Here is a 26,744-nt window from a genome sequence, read left to right as displayed (position 1 = left end):
GCATATGAGGCCATTGCTGTAGAACTCTGTGGACTTTTTAAAAAACCTGAAACCACCTGGTAGCCCCCAGAAATAATTGCACATGGAGGCATCTCAGCTAACCATAGTCTTGCATGCTGATCTGTTCTTTTGTCCTTGCCTACAGGCCTTACATGCTGAACTGTCACTCTCTGCTGTTCCTGCAAAAAAAAAAAAAAATTTTTTTTTAAGCACTGAATAAAGCTTTGCTGATGCAAATATCGCAGAAGTGGTGCTGTAGGCCAGGATGAAGCTTTTGTTTTTTTGTCTCTCCTCATTTAGCAGAATTCCTAATGGATGGAAACAAACAAACAAGTCCATTAATGCAACTCTTTCCCTTTCGGTTGTGCAGAGGTTTTTCACTCAAGGGTGCAACCGCAGCACAGCCATCTGGAATTAACCTGTACTGAAAGTGAAAGCTTCTGGCATGTAGGGGAAATTGTAATGAGAAAAGGCAGGGCTGTCTGTGCAGCTTAATTCCAGGCAGTGGCCTGAATCAATTCCCAGAAGAAGGACCCTTTAGGCACCTCCAGACCTTCCAAATCCTCAGGTATTAATCATGGGCTCCGACGCCATTGATATAATGCACTGGTTCCCAACCTTGGGTTCCCAGATCTTGTTGGACTACAATTCCCATCATCCCCAGCCGCAAGGCCAAAGACATTTTCACAAGGCTCCTGTGATTTTTTTAAAAATGTACTGTATTATAAATGATGTTTTGGAGAGCTACTTTTAATTATGCATTTAATTTTCCACGGACAACCTGGACCTACCACATGGACTCCAGGTTAAGAATCTCTGGCCTAGAATATAGGAGCCCTGATGGATCAGACCAAAGATTCATACATCCTGTATTTTTTAACTCATAGTGACCAATCAGATGTTTCTGGGAAACCTAGGAACATAGGAACAGGGGTGTGCATGGAACTGATTTGGCCAGTTTGGTTCAAAACTGAACCAGCCCGGTACATTCCATGCTCCTCCTAACTGGGTCTGGTCCAGTTCAGGGGATATGCTTGCAAAGGGGAATCCAGCAGGGATTGCCTTTTACAAGTAAAGGGGCATAAGAAGGGGAAACGGCTTACCCATGGCCGGCACAGCTGCTGGCACCACGCTCACCCTCCCACTAAGGAACCCTTTACTTTACTGAGCGGCCCAGCTTGGCAGCAGCTTGGTTCTGGCCTCTGCACATGCATGGAGGCCAGAACTTAGCCATTGTTGAGCGGGGTGGCTCAGTAAAGGAGGGAGGGCAAGCGGCTGCAACCACTGCCCCTCAGGTAAGCAGTTTCCCCTTCATTTCATTTCTATAGAAGGCTAACGGAGGCCTTCCCATCCCATAGTAGGCTAACTCAGAACAAAATCATGAAAATGGTGTGATGGGATTTACATATTTCAATCCGAATCTTTTCACCAAATTTTACTTTCAGTGTCAATCCCTGGCAGGGTTTCAAAAAGAGAAACCCGAAGGTGATATCACTTTAAAGCTTCATTTAAATGCATACAGTTTTGAGAAATGAATTACACGAGATGCATGTTATCTGCGATTTTGTGGAACGCCATTTCATGTATCTACAGATGGGTCTTAGAGACCCAGTTTCTTTATCCATGGCAAGAAATATAGGCAATTTTCACCTCTCCACAGTTCCCGACGGTCCAGATATGACTTCAGATATAATTTCTGGCCACCATTTTGTAACAGAGCCATTTTGTGGCTCTTTGTGTTAAAAAAAATTAAACAAAAAATTATATGGGGGGCATTCCTGGAGATCTGGAGAACAAGGTACTATGCTTTTCTACTGTTTTTTCAACTCTCTTCCTGCTTTTTAAAAAAACTTTTTTAAAGAGTTAGGAACCAGACCCCCATATTAGGAGTAAGGTTTCTTTACACAGGAGTAAGGTTTCTTTATTCAGTTTCCATATTTGTGCTAATTGGCAGGAATGGAACCCCTGTGAATAAAGAGGGCCTCTTGTATAGGAAAAATAGATTTACAAGCACTCCAGTGCATATTCATTCAGTAGTTAGTCCCATGTGCTCAGAGGGGCTTACTCATAGGTAAATATACATAGATTGCAGCCTGAATTGGATAAACGTTGCTTAAGATGAAAGAGGCTTTTGTGGCTTGTTATAACTTAATTAGCTTTCTTAAGTATTCTTGATATAACTCTGCTGAGTATTATTGTATAAGTGTGTGTATACACAACCACAGCCCTTGGCACAATCTAAGACTGCAATCTTGTGCACACTGACTTGAAAGTAAGTCCTGTTAAACATAGTAGGACTCACTCCTGAGAAAACATGCATAAGATCAGACTGGACATGACACTGGAATTAATAGAAGTTACAGTAATGGTCTCATTCAATTGTTTTAAATGAAGCTAATTACAACTAGCTTATGCTGATTAGTGCCTCCTGAGAATTTCACACTCTAATGAAGTTCTGCTGCACAGATTGCTCACATGTATTCACTCCTATGCATTATTGTTGTTGTTGTAGTACATTTTTTATCCTGCTCTTCCTCCAAGGATCCCAGAGCAGTGTACTAAATACTTAAGTTTCTCCTCACAACAACCCTGTGAAGTAGGCTAGGCTGAGAGAGATGTGACTGGCCCAGAGTCACCCAGCAAGTATCATGGCTGAAGGGGGATTTGAACTTGGGTCTCCCCAGTACTAGTCCAGCAATCTAACCACTATACCACATCACCCATCCAAATGCTAACCAAGGCTGGCCATGCTTACCAAATGGGACAATTCCTGCTTACAGTAACTGACCCTATCCATCCCCAGCACAATACCTCCAGTTACTGTTTTTGGTGTCTGTCTTCTGTTTCTTTCTAGATTATGAGCCCTTTGGGGACAGGGAGACATATTATTTATTTATGATTTCTCTATGTAAACTGCTTTGGAAACTTTTGTTGAAAAGCGGTATATAAGTATTTTGTTTTTGTTGTTGTTGTTGTACTACCACAAGACCAGCTCCTCTCACAGACAGCTGATTAACCTTGAGGCACCAGGTGAAATCCAGCCTGGTCTTGTTGGCCTCTAATAACATTTTATTTCTTACTAGTATTTTTAAGCCCGTTATGATAACGGGCGCTAGCTTTCTATCCCGTCTTTTCTGTCTCTCTCTCTCTCTCTTTCTGTCTCTTTTTCCCCCCTTGTCCCCTCTCTCTTTTTGTTTTTTGTTTTGTTGTTGTCTCTGTTTTTGTTCTTCCTTATTTTGCTTATACTTTTTTTTTTGGGGGGGGGGTGGATGAATAACGGCCAAAATGGCCCATGAGAAGGTGGCCGCCCCCGCCTATCGCCCTCCCGCGCACCCAGCTGCCGGAGCCCACCTTACCCGCTCCAGCCTGAAGGAGAAGAGAGGAACTCGGAAACAGAGCTATTCTCTGTGTTAAGCTGCTGCCCATACTGTCGCAATGGACGCAATAGGCGTCCTTTGCGTCCATAGCGGCAGTTTGAGCAGTGACTTAGCACAGAGAGGAGCTCTGCTCGTGAGCTCGTCTCTTTTCCCTCAGGCTGGAGCGGGTAAGGTGGTCTTCGACAGCTGGGAGGGCGATAGGCGGGGGCGGCGACCTTCTCATGGGCCATTTTGGCCCTTAATCTTTTTTGGGGGGGAGCGGGGAAGCTGATTTTGGGCAGCTGGGAGGGCGGGTGAGCAGGCGGCGGCGGCGGCTGTGAGCGGGCGGGGGCCTCATTGGCGGTTTCGCCGCCACCTCACCCAGCTTCATTTTGGGCAGCTGGGAGGGCGGGTGAGCAGGCGGGGGCGACGGCTGTGAGCGGGCGAGGGCCTCGTTGGCGGCTTCGTCGCCACCTCGCCCAGCTTCCCTGTCCCCCGTCTCGGTCTTCCCCCGCCGCCATTGCCCTCGCCTTTTTCAGGGCGGCCGCTTCTGGTTGTCTCGGCCTCCTCTCGCCGTGCTGCAGCTCATGGCCGAGGCGGCGTCTCTGCCGCCGCCTCGGCCACTTTCCCCCGCCGCCACACACCGGCTAATGGCCGCCCGTGGCTGTGGGACACTGGTGTCTGAGGTCCTGTGTCCCTTGGGCTCTTCTGGGCCTGCGCTTTGCGCAGGCCCAGAACAGTCCAGGGAGGCAGGGACGCAGATCCCCAACGTTCCAAAGCCACGGCCACTCACTTAGCCTTTTATTATATAGGATTTATTTCTTACATTTCTATACTGCCCCATTCAAAAAAGTCTCTGGGTGGTTCACAATTTTATGATATTCATTCCTTTTCAACTGGCTGATCACCTGTTTTATTTGAACTTTTAACTGCCAGGTCACTATCATTGGCTCTTTTATTTTATTTATTTTAGTATGTTCTAAAGTTTAAAAATAAGGTAACTTGAGGTAGTTGTGGAAGGTAGGGTATTAAACACTCTAATTAAGAAAGTAAATATTTTATATCCTGAAATAATATTTGAACATTTACCCTGCCTAGGGACTGTGTACACAGTAAACAAATCATCCATTTTTAGAAGCTTTCAGTAAATGTATTTGTTTATTACTAAAATCAAGGGACATAGGAGAGGAGAGCTGGTCTCGTGGTAGCAAGCATGACTTGTCCCCATAGCTAAGAAGGGTCTGCCCTGGTTGCATATGAATGGGAGACTTGATGTGAAAGCACAGCAAGATATTCCCTTCAGGGGATGAAGCCACTCTGGGAAGATCAGAAGGTTTCAAGTTCCCTCCCTGGCTTCTCCAAGATAGGGCGGTGAGAGATTCCTGCCTGCAACCTTGGAGAAGCCGCTGCCAGTCTGTGAAGACAATACTGAGCTAGATAGACCAATGGTCTGACTCAGTATATGGCAGTTTCCTATGTTCCTATGTTCCTATGTACTTCCTCCGCATCACCACTTCCTCCTTCCCTAACATAAAAACCTGTGATAAAAGCTTCAGCAAAGGAACCCATCTTAGGTGCAGAGATCTGACAGATCTTCCCCTCTCTGTTCCTATTCCAGTGGCTGCTGTCACCTCTTGTTAAACATGTGGGGAAAGCCCTTACAAGGCAGAGTGCTCTGTAAAACAGTGCCGTGCCTCTCCCTTTGTTTTGCAATGGATGGCGTTTTTTTCTCCTCCACTGACTCTTTTGCAAGCAAAGGGATTATTTTTAATTCTTCTGCAATACCTTCCGCTTATTGCCATCCTATCTTGTTCCAGACCACTGGACCTTCCACCAAGCCAAGAGTCTGGGAGCTACCCAGATCTCAGATGATCCAAGGGGAAAGGGGTCAGGACCTTGGATAGCTCCAAGTGGGGAAGAAAGAGAGCTGGCTACAGCAACAGAACAGACATTGTCCTAGCACAGGGGTTCCCAACAGGGGTTCCAACAGGTACTTTGAAGGTATCTAGGGGTACTTGAAGGGCTCAGTGTACCCCTCCCCTCAGCCTGACTGACAGACTTCAAAAAATTAGCACGGACTGCTTCCATAGAAACTAAGACAAGTAAAATGGCCCCACTAATTTCAATAGGAAAAACTCATGAATAACTTAATGAGTGACCAAAGTAGCCTGTCTCATAACTATAACAATTAAATGTGTGTGTGTTTGTGTATTTGTTTATCTTATTTATATAACAGCCATATAAAATAGCTGAACCGTTTACAAATCAAAACACAACAATTAAACCTTAAATCATATAAAACAAATTTAAATAACCATCAGTAAAACTTTAAAACACAGAGGCCATTCACACAAACAAAAACTGTGTTCCACCCAGTTTGGGAGCTGTATGTGCTCCCAATTTTCAGTTGTGAGGAAGCAAGGTAAGAAGAAAACCTTGGCAAAAGGGATTGTATGGAAGCAAGGTAGGAGGACCGCTGATGTCCTTGGTCCTAGCTAATAGATGTGTTCCACACCTGGCTTTTCACCATTCACGCTGAACCACTTTCTATACCTACAGAACTAGCTTTGCTAGAACTCACTCCATGAGCAAAAGCTGCATAATGATTACAGAGCTGTGGAGACAGCTTGCACTTCTCTGAACATGCTATATTTGACTGTATTCCATGGCAAATGCCAGATGTGCAGCTACAAAAAATTATGCCATGACATGGAGATGGACATGCAGTAGGTGCAGGGGAAGAGCTACAGGCAGAGCATGTGATGTGCATGCGGAAGGCCCCAGATTCAGTCCTTGCCACTTCCAAGTTGGGCTGTGGGAAAACCTTTCTTGAAACCCTGGAGGAGACTCACTGATGATCAGTGTGGACAATGCTGAACTAAATCAACCAAATGATCTGACTCAGTAGAAGGCAGGTTCTTACGTACTAATACAAATAGCCTGAAGCATATCCAAAGCAGCTGCATAATCATAGGAACATGGGAATATAGGAAGTTGCCATATACTGAGTCAGGCCATTGGTCTGTCTAGCTCAGTATTGTCTACATAGACTGGCAGCAGCTTCTCCAAGGTTGCAGGCAGGAATCTCTCTCAGCCCTATCTTGGAGATGCCAGAGAGGGAACTTGGAACCTTCTGCTCTTCCCAGAGCGGCTTCATCCCCTAAGGGGAATATCTTACAGTGCTCACACTTCTAGTCTCCCTTACATATGCACCCAGGGCAGACCCTGCTTAGCTAAAGGGACAAATCATGCTTGCTACCACAAGACCAGTTCCCCTCTGTTTGATTCTGCAAATCAAACAGCAAATCCTCTGTTTGATTCTGCAGATGTTTGATTCTGCAAATCAAACACTTGCAGTCTTAAATAACTTGTTCTTTGACTACAACTCCCAACATCCCTGGCCACAATGGTCTAAAGTTGGAGGTGAGAGGAACTGTAGTCCAAAATGTTTGGAGAACTACATTGCCACTTACATATACGCAGAAGGGACGTGGATAACAAAACAGGCAAATAGTGGGTGCTCTGCTGTATTTTTATACATGATTTTAGCAAGACACCATAAGTGTGTGACAGATTAAGTGTGGTAGGAGTGGGGGAAGAGTGAAATAATGTTGTATCTTCTTCTTTCTAGGTAATGGAACAGAATCTACTCCTAAACCAGTTTCTAAAGGCAGTTTAGCAGTCCACCCAACAAATTCCCAGTCTGAATTAACACCAACCTACATATCCATTAGTAGTAAGTTATTACGTTTCTCTTTTCTACTGATGAATTCATAATTAGCCATACCTTAAGAGAAAAAATATGTGGTGCAGTAAAAATAAATAAATATAAATATTTAAAAAAGGGGGGGGGGAATCTGAGTTATCAGTCAGAAGCTGAACAGCCAGTTTGCAAAATCTTTTGAGCCAGCTTCAGTTTTTAATTGGCCCAAGGAGACCCAGTTGGACACATATGCAGAGTTTGGTGAAGATCAACTTTTGGCACCTAGTTAGATGCACTCTGTAGACTGAGCCAACACAATAGCTGCCCCCTCCATTTCTTCACTCTTCCTCTTCTGCTCCTTTCCCCTCTTCCTTTTCAAATTGAGCTGGATTCCACAGATACTGCAGAGTCAACTGTCCAGCAACTCCTCAGTTTGTGACTCCTGAGGATGTGGACAAACTGCTTCAGACTGTATGTGCTACAACCTGTTATCTTGACCCTTGCCCAACATGGCTTACTTCATCTGGTAATTGTATTACCAGAGAGGGTCTGGTAAAAATTATAAATGCTTCTCTGAGGATTCCTGCTTGTCTTATGGAGGCTATTATTAGACCTTATATGAAGAAACCCTCATTTGATCCCTCATTTGTTAACTAATTAACAAATCTTAGGTAATTACAGACCTGCTTCCAATCTTCCATGGTTTGGCAAGGTGATTGAGCAGGTGGCCTCTCAAATCCAGGCAGTTTGGGATGATATAGACTATCTAGGCCCATTTCAAACCAGCTTTTGAGTGGGCAATGGGATTGAGACTGCCTTGGTCGGCCTGACGGATGATCTCCAATTGGCTAATGATAGAGGGAGTATGACTCTGCTGATCCTTTTAGATTTCTTGGCAGCTTTTGATACCATTGTATCCTTCTGGGTTTCCTGAGGGAGGTGGGACTGGGTGACACTGTTTTACAATGGTTCCATTCCTACCTCTCTGGTAGATTCCAGATAGTGTTGCTTGGGACTGCTGCTCTGCAAAGCAAAAATTAAAGTATGGAGTTCCACAAGACTCCATACAGTCTCCAATGCTCTTTAACATCTACATGAAACTTCTGGCAGAGATCATCAGGGGGTTTGGCACAGGGTGTTATCAATATGCTGATAACACCTAGATCTATTTCTTCATATTGACCTCATCAGAAAATAGCATAATGTCCCTAAATGCCTGCCTAGAGGCAATAATGGGCTGGATGAGGGATAGCAAATTGAAGTTGAATCCAAATAAGATGGAGGTACTGACTGGGGGTGGGGGGCAGTCGAGACCACACTCCCCCTGGAAGATCAGGTACGTAGCTTGGGAGTGCTCCTGGATCCAAAACTCTCTCTGTTTTTTCAGGCTGAAGCAGTGGTCAGGAGTGCTTTTTATCAGCTTTGGCTGATACATCAGCTATGCCCATTCTGGAGGGAAATGACCCTTATACAGTGGTGCATATGCTGGTAACCTCCAGGCTTGACTACTGTAATGCATTCTACATGGGGCATTACATTGCCTTTGTAGGTAGTTCGGAAACTACAATTGGTAAAGAATGCCAGACTGGTCTGTTATATGGACCTGAAGAGACCATAAAACACCAATTTAAAAAGAACTGCACTGGCTGCTGATATGCTTCTGAGCAAAATACAAGAAGTGCTGTTTATTACCTAGAAAGCCCTCAACAGCTTGGCTCCAGGGTACTTAAGAGAGTGCCTTCTCTGTCATGAACCCTGTTGCCTATTAAGATCGTCTGCAGAGGTCTGGTTACAGTTGCCACCTGCTTATTTGATAGCAACTCAGGACCAGGCCTTCTCTGTGGCGGGCCCAGGGCTTTGGAATATGTTCCTTGTCAAAATAAGAGCATCTCCTTCTCTGTTTCCTTTTAGGAAGACCCTCAAGACACACATTTTTTTTCCCTCAGGCTTGTTAACTGTTTGTTTTTATCTATGAGATTGTTTTAACGGTTTATTTCATGAAATTATTGTAATTGTTTTTACTCTGTTTTATATGTGTGTATTAAATTGTGTACACTGCCCAGAGATGCACATAAATATTTTAAACAAACAAACAAATAAATAAATGAGGAGGATGAGGAATGATGACAGCTCTTTGCCCTTTGGTGTGCCACCAGGTAAGGGAAAGTTGCAATTGGTGCAGGAAGATATCACATGTGACTGGGCTAAGGGTGATGGTGGCATCTGGTATCCCACCTCAGGTACAGACAGTCCTTGGGCCAGCCAGCCCTGCCATCAGCAGATGTTTGTCTTTGATCCCCTCAGAGCGGCAGCCAGTATTGGTTGGAGCCCATGTTCCCTGTAACAAGGATTTCCAGATGTTGTTGACTACAATTCCCAGAATCCTCGGCCAAAGGCCATTGCAGCTGAGGATTATGGGAGCTGTAGTCAACAACATCTGGGAATCCCTGTTACAGCAAACACGGGCTGGAGCCCTTCCATAGATGCCGAGAGATTTGCCAGAGTTGGTAATCTGAAGACAGGGTTGCCAGTTTAGCTGTGGTAGATATGCCTCAGTCTTTCAGCATCTTAAATGAGGCAGTCCTACTTTTGTTCTGCCGCATCGGAGCACCTTTGCAATCCCTCAAAAACTTCAGGGAGGGTGGCATTTGGAGGTTATTCCATGTGATATATACATTCTGCAATGAAGCACTTAAACAGGGCATGTGTACATGCACACACACACACACACACACACACACACACACACACACACACACTCCATACAGGAGGCTGGGACATGAGAATGCTCAGACCATTGTTCTGCAGAGTGACTCTGCTTCCCCCAGGCTTGCCTACTGATTATGCCTTTGACAAATATGTTTTGAGAACAGCAGTTAACACACTGTCATTTATCTTATCAAAATATCAGCAGGAAAAGCTGAATCACCACCACCACCACTGAGTTCAGTGACTACAGCACCTAAGTTAAAGCCAAGTTAAGTAAGGCATCCCCTTTATAATCTAATTCATAATCAAGTGTTGACAACCGGCCCATTAAACAATGATGAGACTGTATCACACAGTGTCTTCCGTTCTGTGCCGTGGTGCTTCATTATAGCTACAGGTCCCCTGGCAGAGCCTTTCTTTCCTGTAGCTCAGTTGTGCCCCAAGTTGGGTCCCCAGATATTGTTGGACTCCAACTCCCATCATCCCCAGCCATAATGGCAAAGGCTACTGTGGCTGGGGGTGATGGGAGTTGTAGTCCAACAACATCTGGAGACCCAGGTTTGAGAGCCCTTGCTGAAGCTATTTGAATGGTGAGCCTGACGAATGACTTGTGTCAATGGGATAATTGTGCATAAATGGTCCTTCAATTGGGCCTTCATTTTTTAAAAAGGAAATTACTTCTGCTTCTGATTGCAAGCAGCTATTCCTACTTAGAAAAGGAACTTTGTACTAGTCCTTAGCATTCAGTCTAAAAAGAGCACTGAGCAACTTGTGATTTGCATTAGATTGGCTCAGAAATAAGTCAAGACCTATTTTAAAGAACCAGAACGTGGCTCAGCTCTTTTCTCTGGCAAACCAAATTCAAGCTTCCACAATCTCTTCCTGCCAATGCTTCACACAGCCTGCTGGGATCTCTCCTGGTCACAGAAAATGGTCATTTCGGGGTTTCGGGGTCTGGACATGTTGGTAGGAGGGGAGTCAACCAGAAATTCTTCTGTGGCTTGGATTTTAATCCAAGCTGGGGAGGGGGAATGGGGTTCTGATAGTAACACACTCATCCCTGACGTAAGTATTACAAATCTCCAAATCTCATACCCAATTTTTATGTATTGTTCAATTTTTAAACTGCCTTTTATAAGGCTTCCCAAGGTGGCTTTAAAAAGTTAAAATACAATACAACTACCAAAAAACAAATCATATTTAAAACTTTAAAATCAGTTAAACTGTAAAAACCATAGAATGCCAAAACAAACCCCCAAAAACCCACGATAAAAAAGGCAAACAGAAGCAGGAGAGCTAAGAGACCCAGCAGCTTCTAAGGGGTAAAAGCCTGAACAAATAAAACAGTCTTTAGTGTTATGTTTTGTTTTAAAGCAGCCACATATGTCAATGAGCGAAAATTCACTGGGAGAACATTCCAGAACCTGGGGGCAACAACAGAGAAGGCCCTGTCCTGCGTGCACAACGATTTAGCCTCTCTCAACATCAGCACACAGAGCAAATGCCCCTCTGATGACCTTGTTGGTTGGGCAGAAACCCAATCTCACATAAGACAAGCTTCACCGGCAACTCAATTCTGTCCCTTACTGTGGAAGGTACTAGGTCAAGCACATATCCCTGAGAACAATCTGTGCTTGCAGACATAAATGAAACACTTATATATGTACTGCTGCAAGTTGAAAGGGGTCTGCTGGATCATGCATTCCTGTAAAGTGGCACATGTATGAAAGACTGAAAGAAAAACTGCTTTCTAATGTCAGAGCATGGATGGTTCCCGAACAGACTGCTTCTGCTTTACAGTGCAGCACGAGGTGAACTTAGGCATTTGCCTAGGAATATGTTTGGTAGTTTGTATGCCACCCCCACTCACCCAGTTCTCTAACGCAAATTGCTGTAAAAGATCTCTGAATTCTAAAAAATAGCTTCTAATACAACTCAGGAGCTGCACTTACCAAGGAGGAGGAAAAGTATAAACCTTGGTGAGCCAATCACATGGTTATCCGAGTCATCATGACCAGTACATACATCTTTGCATATGTAAGGTAGAATGCCAAATGCCATCCATGTCTTGCATGCCTCCTGCCACATAACTTGTTGGTGTGAGAGCAACTACCCTCCTCAATCAGATTTGAAAAGGAAGAGGAAGACAAAGCAGTGGAGGAATTGGAGGGGAGGGGAGAGGAGAGTGGTGGGCTAGAGCAGGGATACTCAATGTTGGGTACCCAGATGTTATTGGACTTCAACTCCCATAATCCCCAGTCCCAGTAGCCTTTGGTTGGGGATTATGGGGGTTGAAGTCCAATAACATCTGCGGACCCAACATTGAGAATTCCTGGGCTAGAGCAACTCCACACTGCTCTCCTCTCCTTCATTTCCTCCCCCTCTCTCCTCCTTTTCAAATCCAAATGAAGTAGAGATGGTAGGGTGGATGCTCCCTTGCTTCCCAGAAGCCGGGCAATGGAGGGCGTAATGAAGTGAGGCTGGGGCTTTTTTGCTGCCCCACTATCCCAGCACTGTAAAGTTTTGTGCAACTTACCACATGGAATACACCCAGTCACATTAAGAGTTTCCTTGGCCATGTTAGATGCTCTTGGAGTCGTCTGCTGTTGGCATGGAAACTCTGCACAGGGACCCACACTGCAGCACTGGACTTTATAGTGTGGGACGAGTTAGTTACCATTTGGTGGTGACTTGCTGTGGGAATATGGTAACCTGCAGACCAGCACTAAGGCTCTGTTGAGGTCTGCTAGTCGCAACAACAAATCTTCAGATGGTGTTTGTGTTTAATGAGGATTCACCTGAGCTAATTTCTTACAGCCTCAAAAGCCAGCACAGCTCTTCAGAACAATGGCAGCAAGAATGAAGTCCAGTCCAACACACAAGAAACACCGCAAGGCACACAAAACATTGCAGATGGGGCTCAAAGTAAGTGAAAAAACAGATTCCAGTCTCCTAAGGTAAGTTACAACTCAGGCTTAAACTGGTTTCCTAGCCAGTTCCAACTCCTGAGGGAATTCTGGGAACTGCTGTTCTGTGAGGGTGGTGTGGGGAGCACTAGGGATCTCTAGCTGTATTCCCAGCTAGGGATGTGCATGAACCGGTCCGAAGGCCATGCAAAAGGCCTTCAAACTGGTTCATGCTGGTGCCAATTCGAAGTTCGACGCCAGCAGGGGGTTTCCCTTTAAGGGCGGGGGGTTGCACTTACCCCTCCCACCACTTTCTCCCCACTGGCACTCCGTTTTTTTAAAAGGTTTTCAGGGCGGCAGCATGCCTCCCTGCCGTCCCTGTGCCCGTTTTTGCCCAGAAATACCGGAAGTACGGGCTGCGCATTGCACATTGTGTGTGCACATTGCTTGTGCACATTGCATGCATGAGGTGTGCACACAAAGTGCGACATGCACAGCAGGTGCACGCACAGCCCGTACTTCCGGTATTTCCAGGCAACAACGGGGGCAGGGGCAGCAGGGAGGAATGCTGCCGCCCCCAAAATATTTTTTTTTAAATGGACCGCCGGTGGGGGGAAAGCAGTGGGAGGGATAAGTGCAAACCCCTCCCCCCGGCCTTAAAGGGAGACACCCTCCCCCCGGCATCGAACCATGCCTCTGTGGTTCCGTGCACATCATTATTCTTAGCACAGTCACCAGCACTGTAATTCCCAGGATACTTTGGGGGAAGCCATGGCAGTCAAATTAGAATAATAATAAAACTGCTATCAGTTTGAACTTGAGTTATGCCCTTAGTCAAAAGGAGAAATAGCAATGGTTTGGAAGACAGAGAAATGACTCATACTTGTATATTCTTGACTGGCCCGCCTGGGGATATACAGAAGCCTTCTGAGAAATTTAACTTGCCTTATAAACACTTGTTTAACTTTCCTTGAACATTCTTGGTTTCTTCTTGGGAAGAAACCTAAAATTTGCTTCACATTTCACTATTTCAAAAATTGGTTGCTAATCCTACTACAATATCCCTAGTTGCCTGAGTACGTACTGTGGTATTTTGAGTTCGTGCAAGCAGAGGACACTGTTACTTTAATATGGCAGCACCAGTGTGTTACTTTTTATCCCTGTCATGCATATGAAGAAGCAGTTGTAGGGATGGGCTTCCTGCTGCCTCTGGGTGAATTAAAAATGAATTGGTATTGCCATCCTCACATTAGACAAGGCACGTGTCCTTCTGCATGATTATGGACCTGCATATCTGACTACATGTTATGGGATTTGGCTCCCCCAAATTAAAACCGAATGGCTTATATACCGTGCAGATATACTGTGCATATAAAGGAGAGGCACCACGGGTCCTGCTTCTGAGCCACGTAAAATATGCCCAAAGGCAAAGCTGCCACATGCCTACTAAGCAGTGTGGCAATTGTTGTAAACTGCCCAGAGACGTACGTTTTGGGTGGCATAAAAATATGTTAGATAGATAGATAGATAGATAGATAGATAGATAGATAGATAGATAGATAGATAGATAGATAGATAGAGTAGTTGCAACATGACTCTCATCATTCCCAATGAGAGCAGTGCTGCAAATGCATTTTCACAATACTTGGTAGACACACAGCAGCCCTGACTTCAGAAGGGGTGCGGGCGTGCTTTGAAGTGGCTTAGAAGCCACACCCGTCTACTGGGCCTCTCTCTTATATGCATACATATCTGTGTGGTACGTAAGCCAATCTCCTTTTGGTTAAAGAAAAAAGCAAGATAGGAATTATTTATTTATTTATTTATTTATTCATTCATTCATTCATTCATAAAGTTTGTATACCAACTTTTAGTTTTTCTCTCTTTTTTGTGCAAGAAAGGGTCTTTTTGTTGAGAGTTGAGGAGTTAACACGCGCATTGCATCGCCAACACATCGATTTTTATATATCGCTCCCGCTAACCTTGTTTAAGGGGGGCAAATTTAAGTGGGCCATGCAAATTTAAGCCATGCACCTCCCGGTGGTTCTCACGACCGCAGCAAAACGGGCTAGGCTCCCTTAGCCCACTTTCCTGCGGTCATGAGAATAGACTCATTTTGTTTATTTTTAGATTGTGAGCCCCATTGGGGATGGGGATATACAGAAGGGGGCCATCTTGTTTATGATTTATTTATTTTTCTATGTAAACCACTTTGAGAACTTTGGTTGAAAAGTGGCATATAAATATTCATAGTAGTAGTATAGTAGTAGTTCCATCTTGAGAGATACAGTCCCCACCACATGAGTAGGAAGGGGCTGTGCCAAGAGTGTGTCCTTTGTGAATCCTCTACTGATATTCCAGTGCCCTACTGGAATTATCTGGAGTGCCTGTAGAAGGTCCATTCCGATGAACTGCCCTCCTCACTGATAATGGATTATGCTGGGAGGATATTGGGACATCTGCGGAGAACGTCACAACATGTGCACCTTGGACCATCTGCTTCCTAACCACATGGACAGGGACTGTATTCTCCATACCAGCCATAAGTGCTCCTATTACCTTCATAACATAATTCCCTGAGGCTATTCACACGAGAGTGCACAACCTGGCTAAGGGAATGAACGTTCCCTTGACTACTTCTTCTTTTTTCCCCATTGTGTGTCTGCCATGGCGCTTCCCTACAGCTGATCCCTGGAACCAGCAGCAGGAGCCAGTGCTCGTCTGGGTGGGCAATCCACCTGCCCAAGGAAGGGTCAGCGATCGTCTGTGGTGAGGGCACGTAAAACCTGCTTTCCCCACAGACCTCCATGCAGTTCTTCTCACTGATTATGAGAAGAGCTCTCCCGTGTGCTTTTTGAATGCAGGGGAAGGAATTATTGGCTGTGTTCAGACACAATCACTTGATCCTGGTTTTCTGTCCTAGTTAAATATGGGTTAACCACAGTAGTGTGACCAGGATTGCCAAGAAATTCTGGATTCTCACAGTCAGCTCCACAGGGTTCATCCAGGGGCATATCTAGGGTAGGGCAGGCAGGGCACGTGCCCCGGGTGCCATGTTTTAAAATTAAAAAAATGGCCACCAAAAACAAAATGGCCACTGTGCATGCTCAAATGGCATCTGTGAGGCCCTAGGTCATGTCAGGTCTCACAGAGGCCATTTGAGCATGCACGGAAGCCATTTTGTTTTCAGTGGCCATATATATATATGGCCACCACACATGCTCAAATGGTCCCCACAAGGCCCTAGAGGCCAGCGGGGGGAAGGGGAACCTTTGCAGACACCCCCCCCCCCCAGTCTTTAGGAAGCCCCCCGAAGGAGCTACAGGTTAAAAAAAATTAACAAATTTTTGATATGTCACTGTACACATATTCAGATTGGCACTATGTACAGAGAATCAGGGCTTGTGAATACTGAGCTGAAGTTTATCAGCTAGGATTGTATTCATTTGCTCTTACTTTGCTTCTTGTGATAAGTGAGTTAAATGTCATGTCTTAATAATATGGCTATTAATGGTGAGTTTGTCTTTGAATCAGTGTGAAATCCTTAGTATTAAGGCCCACTGGGAGTTTCTTGCTCTCTTTCTCTCATTTTAACTGTCTTTCAGAAATACTAGAATATATTCCAAGCAGTGACACAGTTTACTCTGCATATTCTTTAATTATTTTCAGAGTATCTGGGAAAAGTCAAATTCTCCATTTATTTTTAAAACTGATATAATAGTGATGCTACAATGCATAATAGAGAATTAGACAGGCACTTATGTTTAGTTTCCCAAGTACACCTCCACATAGCATTTGGGTATTTCATGAGCCCCAGCATACTGAAATTTGTAGTTTTCCAGCATTTTTTGGTCTGGCTACGTCCACTGCTAAATAGTTTTTGAAATATTAAAAGATTAACGATCTTGACTCGTATTTTTGAGCCAATATTATGGTAAAGTTAACTGAAAGATGGGTGTCAGATGTTTGGACAGGGGGAGCAAGCGCTATTTTCCCTAGATACGCCTCTGGGTTCATCTACCCTGGATCACTGTGACTGTGTGAATGCAACCATTATTATTTAAGAAATTGTTATTGTCCAGACAGGCGCCCCTTTGGTCCCCCTTACTAAACCCAGCAGAGCTTGTCAGGGTTTTACAGCCTCAGAGTGGGTCGGGGAGGGGATTAGGCTTCACTTTCTTTGTCTCTCTGGCTGCTGAGGATCGCTGTGTCTGCCCCTCTCCTGGGGGCCTTAGAGACTCTCCACCAGCCAGTCCTCATCCCTGGCCAGCCCCTTATATAGCTCCTCACAGGCTACACACCTCCCACTCCCTTGTGTTGGGCCAATGCCCTTCTTTATTTTGATTAACCCCTCATTCCGTACAGCTGCTGCCCACTCTTCCCCCGCTTCCGTCCACCCCTTCTGGCCCCCACCCCTCGGGAAGCGCACTGATGTCTGTGTGTCTCCCTCGCAACCCTTTCCGGCAGTCGCTCCTCCTCATGGCTGGAGCTCCTGCCTGTTGCTGTCCATCTGGGGCCTCAGGGACTTGGCCCTCGCTCAGCAGCGGGCTGGGTTTCCCCTGCCTTCATCTGTCACTCACCCCCACCTCCTCGGAGCACGCCGCGGCCCCCTCCTTGGAGGTAAGGATGGCTAGAGGGGCCAGGCAAATATTATTTAAAAGTAATAGGAATGGTACCACATTGGTTGGCTCTGCCTCCTGACATGGATTCTAACCAACCCCCTACTGGTGGCCATATGTTCAGCTGTCAAGTGGCCCTATATGCGCCATCTGTGTAAGAAGGAAAGAGTTATTCTGGTTCAAAAGGCAGGATAACTTCCAATTGGATCAAAAAACCATCTGGTAGATCCTTCTTGGCCTTGTAAACAGTTCTTCTGAGATCTGGCTCCCCGCATACAAAGTAGGTTCATTTGTTTCTCCCCCACTCCCCCTTTCAACAGCCTTTTTCCTGTCACTTCAAAAAATAGAAAGCCTAGAAAAGTGGCTACCTACTGGGAAGCACCCCACTGATGGAAAAATGGAAACACCTGGTTCTGAATGATTCCAAAGCCTGTTGGTGCTCTTAACAAACATGGAGTGTCTCCAAGACTCCCAAGAATTGTGTCTATGCTGTAGAATGCTTCTCACATCATTCCCTATGGGAGAATGATCATATAATAGAGGCTCTCCATATTTGCTAGCAGCACTTGCAGGCTTTGGAATCACCCTAAACCAGCATGCATGCCCCATTTTTCCATCGGTAGAGTACTGTGCAGTATTTAAGCCAATGCCTGTATTTTATTTTTTAAATGGCTTCTTGTTTTAAATTTTAGGTTGTATGAGTGCATCCCCTTTAAGCAATCAGTCAGGAGTGTACTTGATACATTACTTTTGAGCATAGTTTCATCGGTTGATGTCCAAAAAGAAAAGAAGAAAAGAAACCCAGCCAAAAACAAATGGCAAGCTGTTGCAGTTATTCAGTCAAAGGACCATTTGAGAATACAATGGAGGAAAGTTAGCCTTGGGTGTCTTTCTCACCTACCATCTGTTGGTCTGCTAACCACCTTCTAAACTGAAATGATCCGAAATGTTTTGACTGCCTATGCCAAAAAATTAGGGGTTTCTTTTTGTTTTTTTCCATTGCTCACTGCCCAACAACCTATTTCAGCCAGCACTGTTCCCCCTCATTTTTAGCAAAATGCCTGGAAGTTTTCCAGTCTGTCTTTACAAGGCAGCTGCCCCTCAGACATACAGCCCCCAAAGGATGATGAGGGTAACTGGAAAGAGCTATCACATCATTGCAAAAATCTGCTTGTCATTGTCTTACTTTGGCTTTCTGCATTAATAAAGCTGCTTCAGCTGCCCGTTTGCTGGCTGTTTTCAAAGATGTGCATTGAAAACAATGTTACTATTGACCAGCTATGCCTGATAGTACAGGGAGATAAAGTGCTGCCTTATGCTGAGCCAGTTAATGGGTCCATCTAGACCAGTACATCAAAACAAACTGAGGCTATTCACACGATTGCAGAAAATCGGGCTAGCCTCTGCTAGTCCAATTTTCTGCAACCTGAGAACCACCAGGCTCGGCTGCAAGCCCAGTGGTTCTTGAGCGGGTAACCCGCTCAAGTAGCCCGCCCCTAAAACCTGGGGTTTTTTTTATTGTGAGTAGCCGCAGTGCGGCTCTGTGCCATGGTTACTCATGAGTAGACCCCCGGCAGGAGGCTGAAAAGCAGCCTCCCGGCTCGGGGGTCTCCCCAGTATGCCCTGCACGCTCGTGCAGGGCATACTGGAGCTTCCGGGGGCCATGCGGCCCCCGAACTCCCCACCCCCGCTGGCTCCATCACAGAGTCGGCAATCGTATGGGCAGCTGATCCAGCCACCCAGGGCTCCCGCCCTGATCGTCTGTGAGGAGAGCGGGCTTATCCTGCTCTCCCTGCTGAGCTCCTCAAACTGGGTCTCACTGATCGTGAAACCTGGCTCACTATGTTTTGTTGTTATGAGAATACTAAAACATAAGCCTCAGGCTTATGCATTCCTCTCTCCTTTGCATGAAAGGGAAGGAAATTGGAAGCAACTTTTTGTGTCTTTGAAGAAACCACAGTTTCCTGTTATATCTGAATATAAGGAACTGCGGTTTCTACAAACCACAGTTTGCTCACAAATCTTGCAATTCAGGGTCAAGCCATGGTTTGATATCTTGGTTTTGTGAAGTTCCCTGTATAAAATGGCAAACTGAGGCTAGTGCAAAATCATGAGAGGGAAATTTAGGTCTCTACTCCATGTGCAAATCAGAGAGGAAAGGGAGAGGGAGTATACGAGCCTGAGGGGCTATTCATACAACCTACTGGGAAGGCAGGCAGGTGGGCAAGGAGAAGGCTCCTCAAACCTTTACTTACCACCAGATGATCATTATTTCGTTAGTGGAAGTGCGCTCTGTGAGCCCACACGAAACAGCCTTGCTCCGTGCAGCATAGAGCAGGGTGGATTGATCTGAGGCCAGGACCTGTCCTGGCCCCTGGAAATCCCACAATGTACCATGTGAGTGTGCAGTGCATTGTGGGGATTCCCCCAGAGACAGGCAGGCACCCGTCAGTCTTGCAGCTCCGGCTGAAAGCAGCTGGCGCTGACACATGGTCAGGTAAATGGGGTTAAGGGAGTGCTCGCTCCCTTAACTTCATCCAAGAGCCCGGCTTCTTAGCTGGGTTTGGCGCCGAGGTGCCACTAAGAGCTACTTGGCTCCCAGCAATTACCATGGGCAGCCAAGCCCAGGCTTAGCTGCTCTAGCCCGGTCTTGGCTGCTCATGAGAACAGCCTCTGAGAGTCATGCTGGCACGGTCTCATCATGAACAACCATGGTTTGTGGTGACATCTGAATGTGGCTTGAGTAATAGCCATTCTTCAGAGTCTCAGAAAGTGACTTTTCCCAGATCTGCTACATGAGAACCACTGGAAATGCCAGTGATTGAATCCTTATGGTGCTTTATACATGCTTTAACTGTGCTGTTGCAGAAATTCCTTCCTCTGTCATGTACCAGTCCTGAATCAATGGCAGTTTCCTGCCCAGAGCACATAGCAGCTTCAGGGACAGGGTTTTTCCTGAGATCTCAACATTGAAGAAAAAGGTTAGCTCGCCCAAGTCATGGTCCTAGTCAGAATCAGCCTCCTCCACAGCTGCTACTTTAAAAAAAAAAAAAAGGAAAGGAAAACAGAAGCAATTTCAGTGTTACATGTTTTTTGGCTCTGAAAAGCAGCAGACACCTTTCCTTCAGTTGATCATAGATGAATCTTTCAATATGCATACATTAGTTCTTCTATTAGTTATTTTCAAATTATTTTTAATTGGTCAAAAATCCCTTTGCTGCACTTAATAGATAGAGGCTTTATAAATGATTTATTTGTTTGATGTAGAATTCATACAAGAATCAATAAGTAACATTAGGATGTATTGATTATAATGCCAACCTGTTTCTTATTGGACGAGGACAAGAGTATTAGACTTTGAGGTCATTCACACAATCAAAACTGTGTTCTACCCAGGTTTGAGAGCTGTGTATGCTCCCAATTTTCACTTGTGTAGAAGCAAGGTAAGAGGAAAAACTGGGTAGAAGTGATTGTGTGGAAGCAGGTTAGAAGGAAAAGCTACCCAGGTTATTCTCCTACCTTGCTTCCACACAACCAAAAAAGGGGAGGGCACACAGCTACCAAACCCGGGTAAAACACAGTTTTTGGTTGTGTGAATAACCTTCGTCTCTCCTTAACCATTGAAGTTGCACACCTAATGTATCCTTAATGATTCGGGTTCTGCTTCTAATGTCTCCTGAAATGGTGGAATAAATTGGTAAGCACAGTTGATCAAAGATTATTATATCCTTTTGTACATTCAAATGATTCTGCTAGCTGCCAATGACATGGGCGACATTTCTTAGAAGATCATCTAGGATAGGGGTTCCCAAACAGTGATACCCCTGATCTAGGAAATTTCACCCAAATAATTTGCAGCTAATATAATCATGTGTGCATATAGTACCCAGAATGTTGGGGGCAATATGCTAAATCATTGTAAACCGCTTAGAGAGCTCCGGCTATAGAGCGGTATATAAATGTAAGTGCTATTGCTATTGCTATATAGCTACCAGGGTGGATAAAAATCAAGGAGTTGTTTTTTTTTAATCAGATTTTTAAAATTTTAAATTGGATTGTTAAAATTTAAATCAGATGTATTAAATAAAATGCTTTTTGATGAAAAAAATCTATCTAAAGATAGTTTTCTATTTAAGATACATTATAATCCAAAGGTTATTATTCATCATGAAATAAGGATTAGTTTAAATTATGTAGCATGTGGCTATATATATGCAATGTTTAAATTTTTTGGTAAATGAATTCCATTAATCCACTCACAATGTCATGCTCTTCCAGAGGTGTCTGTAAGATTATTTTGGGCAATTTTTCTATCTAGAAGAGGACCAAAAATGAAAGCTTCATCTGGTTGTAAATATTAAGATTATACCAGCAAGAATGAGTCTTTATGTAAAAAACAACAACCCATAATTTAAATCTAGTCTTATGGACTAGTGATTTAAATCATGATTTAAATCGTGATTTAAATTGATTTGATTTAAATCAAATCCACCCTGATAGCTACTGTATATCAAATCAGAATTACCTTAAGGGTTTGATCTTCATTTGATCTGCAATAATCTGTGTTTATTTTACAAAAAAAGGTTATCTGGGCAGTTTTACACTGATGCTATTGATCATGTAAAACCTTTGTTATGGACTTAAACAAATGTCAGTGTATGTGACCGTCAGGTTCACAAACACTGTTAAAAATATAATGAATTATCCCAAAGACAACGCAACTGATTTACAAGTCTTGGAGAGCTTTGTTTGTTTAAATCCCGTGTTTTCAGAAAACTGAAGAAATATTTTCATAACTGTATGCTTTCTCAAAAATGTTGACATGCTTGGAGAAATGGTAGCATAAAACAAAACCAAAAAAAGCATTTTGAGGCCAAAAATATCACCTGTGTGGTAGCTGTCTAAATATAAGGAAAAGTTCAAAAGTATAATCATGAGTGCAAGATAATTTTTCACAGAAAGAATATCACAGACAGGCAGAATATCGCTGACCAGCATAAGATCAGTGCTAATTCTCCATAAATTTATACCTGGATCCTCAAGAGAAGAAGCTAATTTTAATGAAGAGAACGACAACAAAGTTCCTGAAAAGCCTTACATCAACCATGTGCTACTGTTAGAAATTAATTTTCTTAAAAATATATTGACAGCTCACTCTGCAAACCTGTGAAGCTGAAGCACTTGGATTTAATCCAATTTAAGTCTCTTTGAAGCAAATTATATTGAATTGGCTTAAGTCCAAGTACCTGAAGTCCAAACAGCGAAATTAGGTTAGATTCAAGTGGATTGGGCTAATATTTGAGTTGTTCTGGATTATTCCTTTTCTGGCAAGCTTCATGCTTTTGGTTAGAGTGACTACAAACATGAAGAAGATGGAAAAGAAACAGGAAGTGTAAGTGTCTCCTGTTTCCTATTCCTACACTTTGCCATCACATCCAGCGTTTTGCACAATGCGATGTGCAGACTAGAGGTGTGTATGAAATGGATTTTGTGATTCATTTCAAGCCTGAAATGAATAACAAAATCCTTGAATCGATTCGTTGAAACAGCAGCCAAAACCAGCTGTTTCGACAAATCAACTTTGCATCACTCAAATCGATTTGTGTGTTTTGAGTGCCATTTTGAGGTCTCTTTCTTCTGGGAGAGCTGGTCTATCAGTGGGTAGACCGGTCCTCCAAGGCAGGCCAACCTGCTAAGTCTGGAGCAGAGGGCTGATCTACCTGCCAACCCCAATCAGGAGACTAGCTCTCCCTGGGAAAACAGGCCTCAAAATGGTGCTTGAAACACTCAAATCAATTTGATCAAAATGAGGTAGTTTTGTTTCGAACTTAAAACAGGCCCTTAATTCTAAGGGCAATTTGTTTCAATTTCATAACACTTGAAATGGCCAATTTGAACTCAAATCAATTCAAGCTCGAAGTGATTCGCACATCTCTAGTGCAGACAGCTGCCTTAAATTTTTCTTATGGTAAAGATTAGAAAGTAAGGCTAAACATGGTATATAAATGAGCTTATTAATAGTAGTAAATTAAGGAAGAGGAAATGGATTCCTCTTGAATATTAAGTCTGATGTACAGATGCAGAGAACTGAGGTGGGAGTGAACTGGTAGAATTTTGAGGTAACTACTGAGTGGACTGTACAACTCAGGCCTTGGGCCAGATGGTGGGGTGTGCAAAATGTTTCAAGCTCAAAACAGAATGCCATTCAAAAAAAGAGCCTGTTTGGATCTCAAAACAGAATGACCCCAGCACCATGATGGAGGACTCCTTTTCCCTTGCTGATTGGTTTTCTTGCACTAGCTTCCAATTGACTTGAAATCTACCTGCTTCTTGGTTGGCTTGTTATCATACAAATCAAGTGTTGTCATGGGCAACTGTGCCCTCATTGACTGGGTGGGGGGAGGGAGGAGAGAGGAGGGAGGGGTTTAAAAATGAGAGAATTGCAAATTCAAAATGTATTCAAAGGAACTGGGAGGCAGAGAGAGCACCCTTATACTGCGCCTCTCTTGAAGAGGAGGATATATCAGGAGAGGAGGAACAAACGCTTATTTTGTGGTTTTCTTTTTTTAGCACTGAGTATGTTTTGCTATTGCTACTATAACTATCTGGTTTTGCTGGCTTTCTCACTGACAAAGGCAGAACTTGGGTGCTTGCCTTTGCTTTCCTTGAGTTGTGGTTTGTTTTGTTTGTGAGATAGTGTTGTGGCGAGAAATGGAGAGTGGCAGCTGTGTGTGTGTGTGTGTGTGTGTGTGTGTGTAATAATTCTTGGTGGTGTGTGTATAAAATTATTCTTGGTGATTGCTGTGATGAGCTCCATGTCTGGCCTTAAGACTAACTTGTGTGTTGGCTTTGCAATCTGCATTGCAAGGTGTACTCAATCAAAATGTGGCTGAAGCTGGACTTATGACTATACTTGCTGCCAAGGTGCTGCTGTGGCAGCTGTTGCGATGTTAGGGAGTCATAATTGTGTGTGAGAGAGCAACTTGTACCAATGATGTTACTGTGGCACAGGCACTATGACTGGCAGTGGATTCTGGGTCAGTGATTCTTTTTTGGCCATTTTTGGTCTCTGTTTGTCTGTTGTTCTGTGTTGGGAGGAACAGATTCCCTTTTAATGTGTGCTTCTAATCTGCAGTGTTTTTCAAGGCAGGGTTGCAAACTGCATTGCAAATTGCAATACAAAACTTGTGTGTACTCTGTGAGCGTGGCTTGTTCAGGCCATAGGGAACAATGGGGAAACTCAAAACACCCCATTGTTCCCCAGGGGTAGCTCTTAGAGACACAAACGTGAGTTATGTGGTAGGGCATGATGGGTGCTACCTACCACCCAACCCACAAAAGAAATGGGCAAGTGGGTGATTTTACTTTGGCCCAAACCCCCATAGGATCCTTTGGGGGTTGGGGGAAAAGTTAAAACTTTGTTAAAAATCACACATGTACCCATTTCTTTTGTCGGTTGGGTGGTACCACGTACCATCACACACGTACCCATTTCTTTTGTCGGTTGGTACCCATCATGCCCTACCACTCAACCCACTCCAGTGTCCCTAGGAGCTACCCATGCGGAACCGGCTCAACTGCTGTTTTGACGAAACCTTTAAAGCATTGTGCATTTTGTGTGCATGTGCCTGAAATGAAATGCAAAATCCACTCGGTGCACACCCCTACCAGACAGCCCTGGACCCTGGGGGCAAAACCAGGCCCTAGGTTCCCACCCTCCTGGTGTCCTGGTGCCTCCTTGACAAGCTGCCGCCCTTGGGGCCTATCGGTCAGGTAGACAAAGAAAGTGCACTGCCACAGCCTTTAACTGCCACTCCCCCCACCACTCTTTTGCTCTGGAAAGAAAAAGCAAAGAGGGGGTGCTGCCGAAGGCCTCCTTTTTGCTCCTACCCTGTGAGAGCCAAGAGGAAGCACTATAAATGCCTGGCTACTGCCGCCTCCTGCTCCTTCCCTCCGCAGGGAGGGTCCCTCTGCCCATTCCCACTGGCTGCCACCACAGCCCCACCACTCCCGTCCTGCTCCCTCCAGCCAACAGATTCTGTGGTGACTCAGGGGCCTGGAGAAATGCCCATTAGCCGATGCGGGTGCCCATTTTTGAAAATATAGTGATGGCTTTTAACGTGTTTTTATTTCGCTCAACTTCAGACCTAATGGGCTGGCTCTGCTGAGTTTAACTATCCCTGCCATTTTCTCTGTGGTTTGTAGTAAGTTGTGTTCATTTTCTTCTCTATCTGTTTCTGTTGTGTTAAAAGTTAGGCCGCTTCTTGTGAAAAGCTGTCTTTTGAAAGGCAGGGTTGAAATGTATCAAGGAAGGGCTAACTAATTTATTTTCCCACAGATGCCACTGAACAGAAGGTGCAAGATTCTAGCTCCAGTGAGTAAACTTGTTTTATCTTCCTCCTCCCCCAATTTCCCATGGGTAACTTTTTAAGGCAGTGGTTCTCAGACTTGGGTCCTCAGATATTGTTGGACTACAACGCCCATCATGCCCAGACACAATGGCCAAAGACCATTGTGGCTGGGGATGATGGGGGTGGTAGACCAACAAAATCTGGGGGCCCAAATTGGAGAATCTCTGCTTTAAGGGAAGAAGCTGTTTCTCCAAGAGTTGCTGAAATGAAGTGATCCGCTTTATCTCAGTCCTTGGTGGACTGTGGACCTGCCTGTCTGTCTGCCTTAAGACTTCTCTGAAAGAGAGCCCAGGCTATAATGAGAACAGAAATGACACCGCTTTCACCTCCGAGCACTGCAATTATTCCCGAGGATGGAGGTTAATGTGATACAAGTGAAAAAACCTGAACCATGTCACCCTTACAGAGAGCAGACATCGACTTATGCATGCCCAAATGGCTTGTCTTTCTCAGACCTTTCCTTTAAGAATACAGGAAACATCCCAGGCAAACAATTTGTGTGGAAACTTCTACTGTCGTCACTGCTGATATTTGGGTGCTACATCCTCTATAAGGTACAGAGTAACAGTGATATAGGAAGATGCTGAAAGGCATCATCTCATACGGCGTGGGAGGAGGCAATGGTAAACCCCTCCTGTATTCTACCAAAGGCAACCACAGGGCTCTGTGGTCACCAGGAGCTGACACCAACTCGACGGCACACTTTACCTTTAATAAAACATAGCACAACTCCATGGTAAGGAAGGTTTCAGTCCTTAATATCTAAAACTACAGATGTCAGGGCTCCAGCCGCTGTGTGTGTATGTTGGTTTATATTCTCATCTAACCTTTCAGCCCCACTGAAGGGACCTCCAAGGCACTTTGCCATAAAATTTTAAAATGTGCATATATATATATATGGCTTAGAGAAAAGGGGTGGGGGAGGAGGGGTGGCATTTGGCATCCCGTTTCAGGTACCAGAACACTTTGGGCCACTGCTGCATGCATGTATGCAATATATGGGCTTGTAACTGTAAGGGAGTACTTGCTTTAAAAAACAA

The 26,744-nt window shown here is 44.5% G+C and overlaps 1 protein-coding gene across 8 annotated transcripts in view; it reads left to right on the top strand.

The window, feature by feature from the left end:
* Positions 1 to 26,744, top strand: part of EMCN (endomucin) — a 92,313-nt gene that overhangs the window by 52,208 nt on the left and 13,361 nt on the right. For all 8 annotated transcript variants that reach the window (XM_053257939.1, XM_053257936.1, XM_053257941.1 and 5 more), the window contains 3 exons: positions 6,988 to 7,092; positions 12,586 to 12,693; positions 25,632 to 25,667. In XM_053257939.1, coding sequence (XP_053113914.1) covers positions 6,988 to 7,092; positions 12,586 to 12,693; positions 25,632 to 25,667 — 249 coding nt within the window. The remainder of the gene's footprint in view (positions 1 to 6,987; positions 7,093 to 12,585; positions 12,694 to 25,631; positions 25,668 to 26,744) is intronic.

This window comes from Hemicordylus capensis, chromosome 5 (genome assembly GCF_027244095.1).
Source record: "Hemicordylus capensis ecotype Gifberg chromosome 5, rHemCap1.1.pri, whole genome shotgun sequence".
Lineage (NCBI taxonomy): Eukaryota > Metazoa > Chordata > Lepidosauria > Squamata > Cordylidae > Hemicordylus > Hemicordylus capensis.
This window is presented reverse-complemented; position numbering and strand designations above follow the sequence as displayed.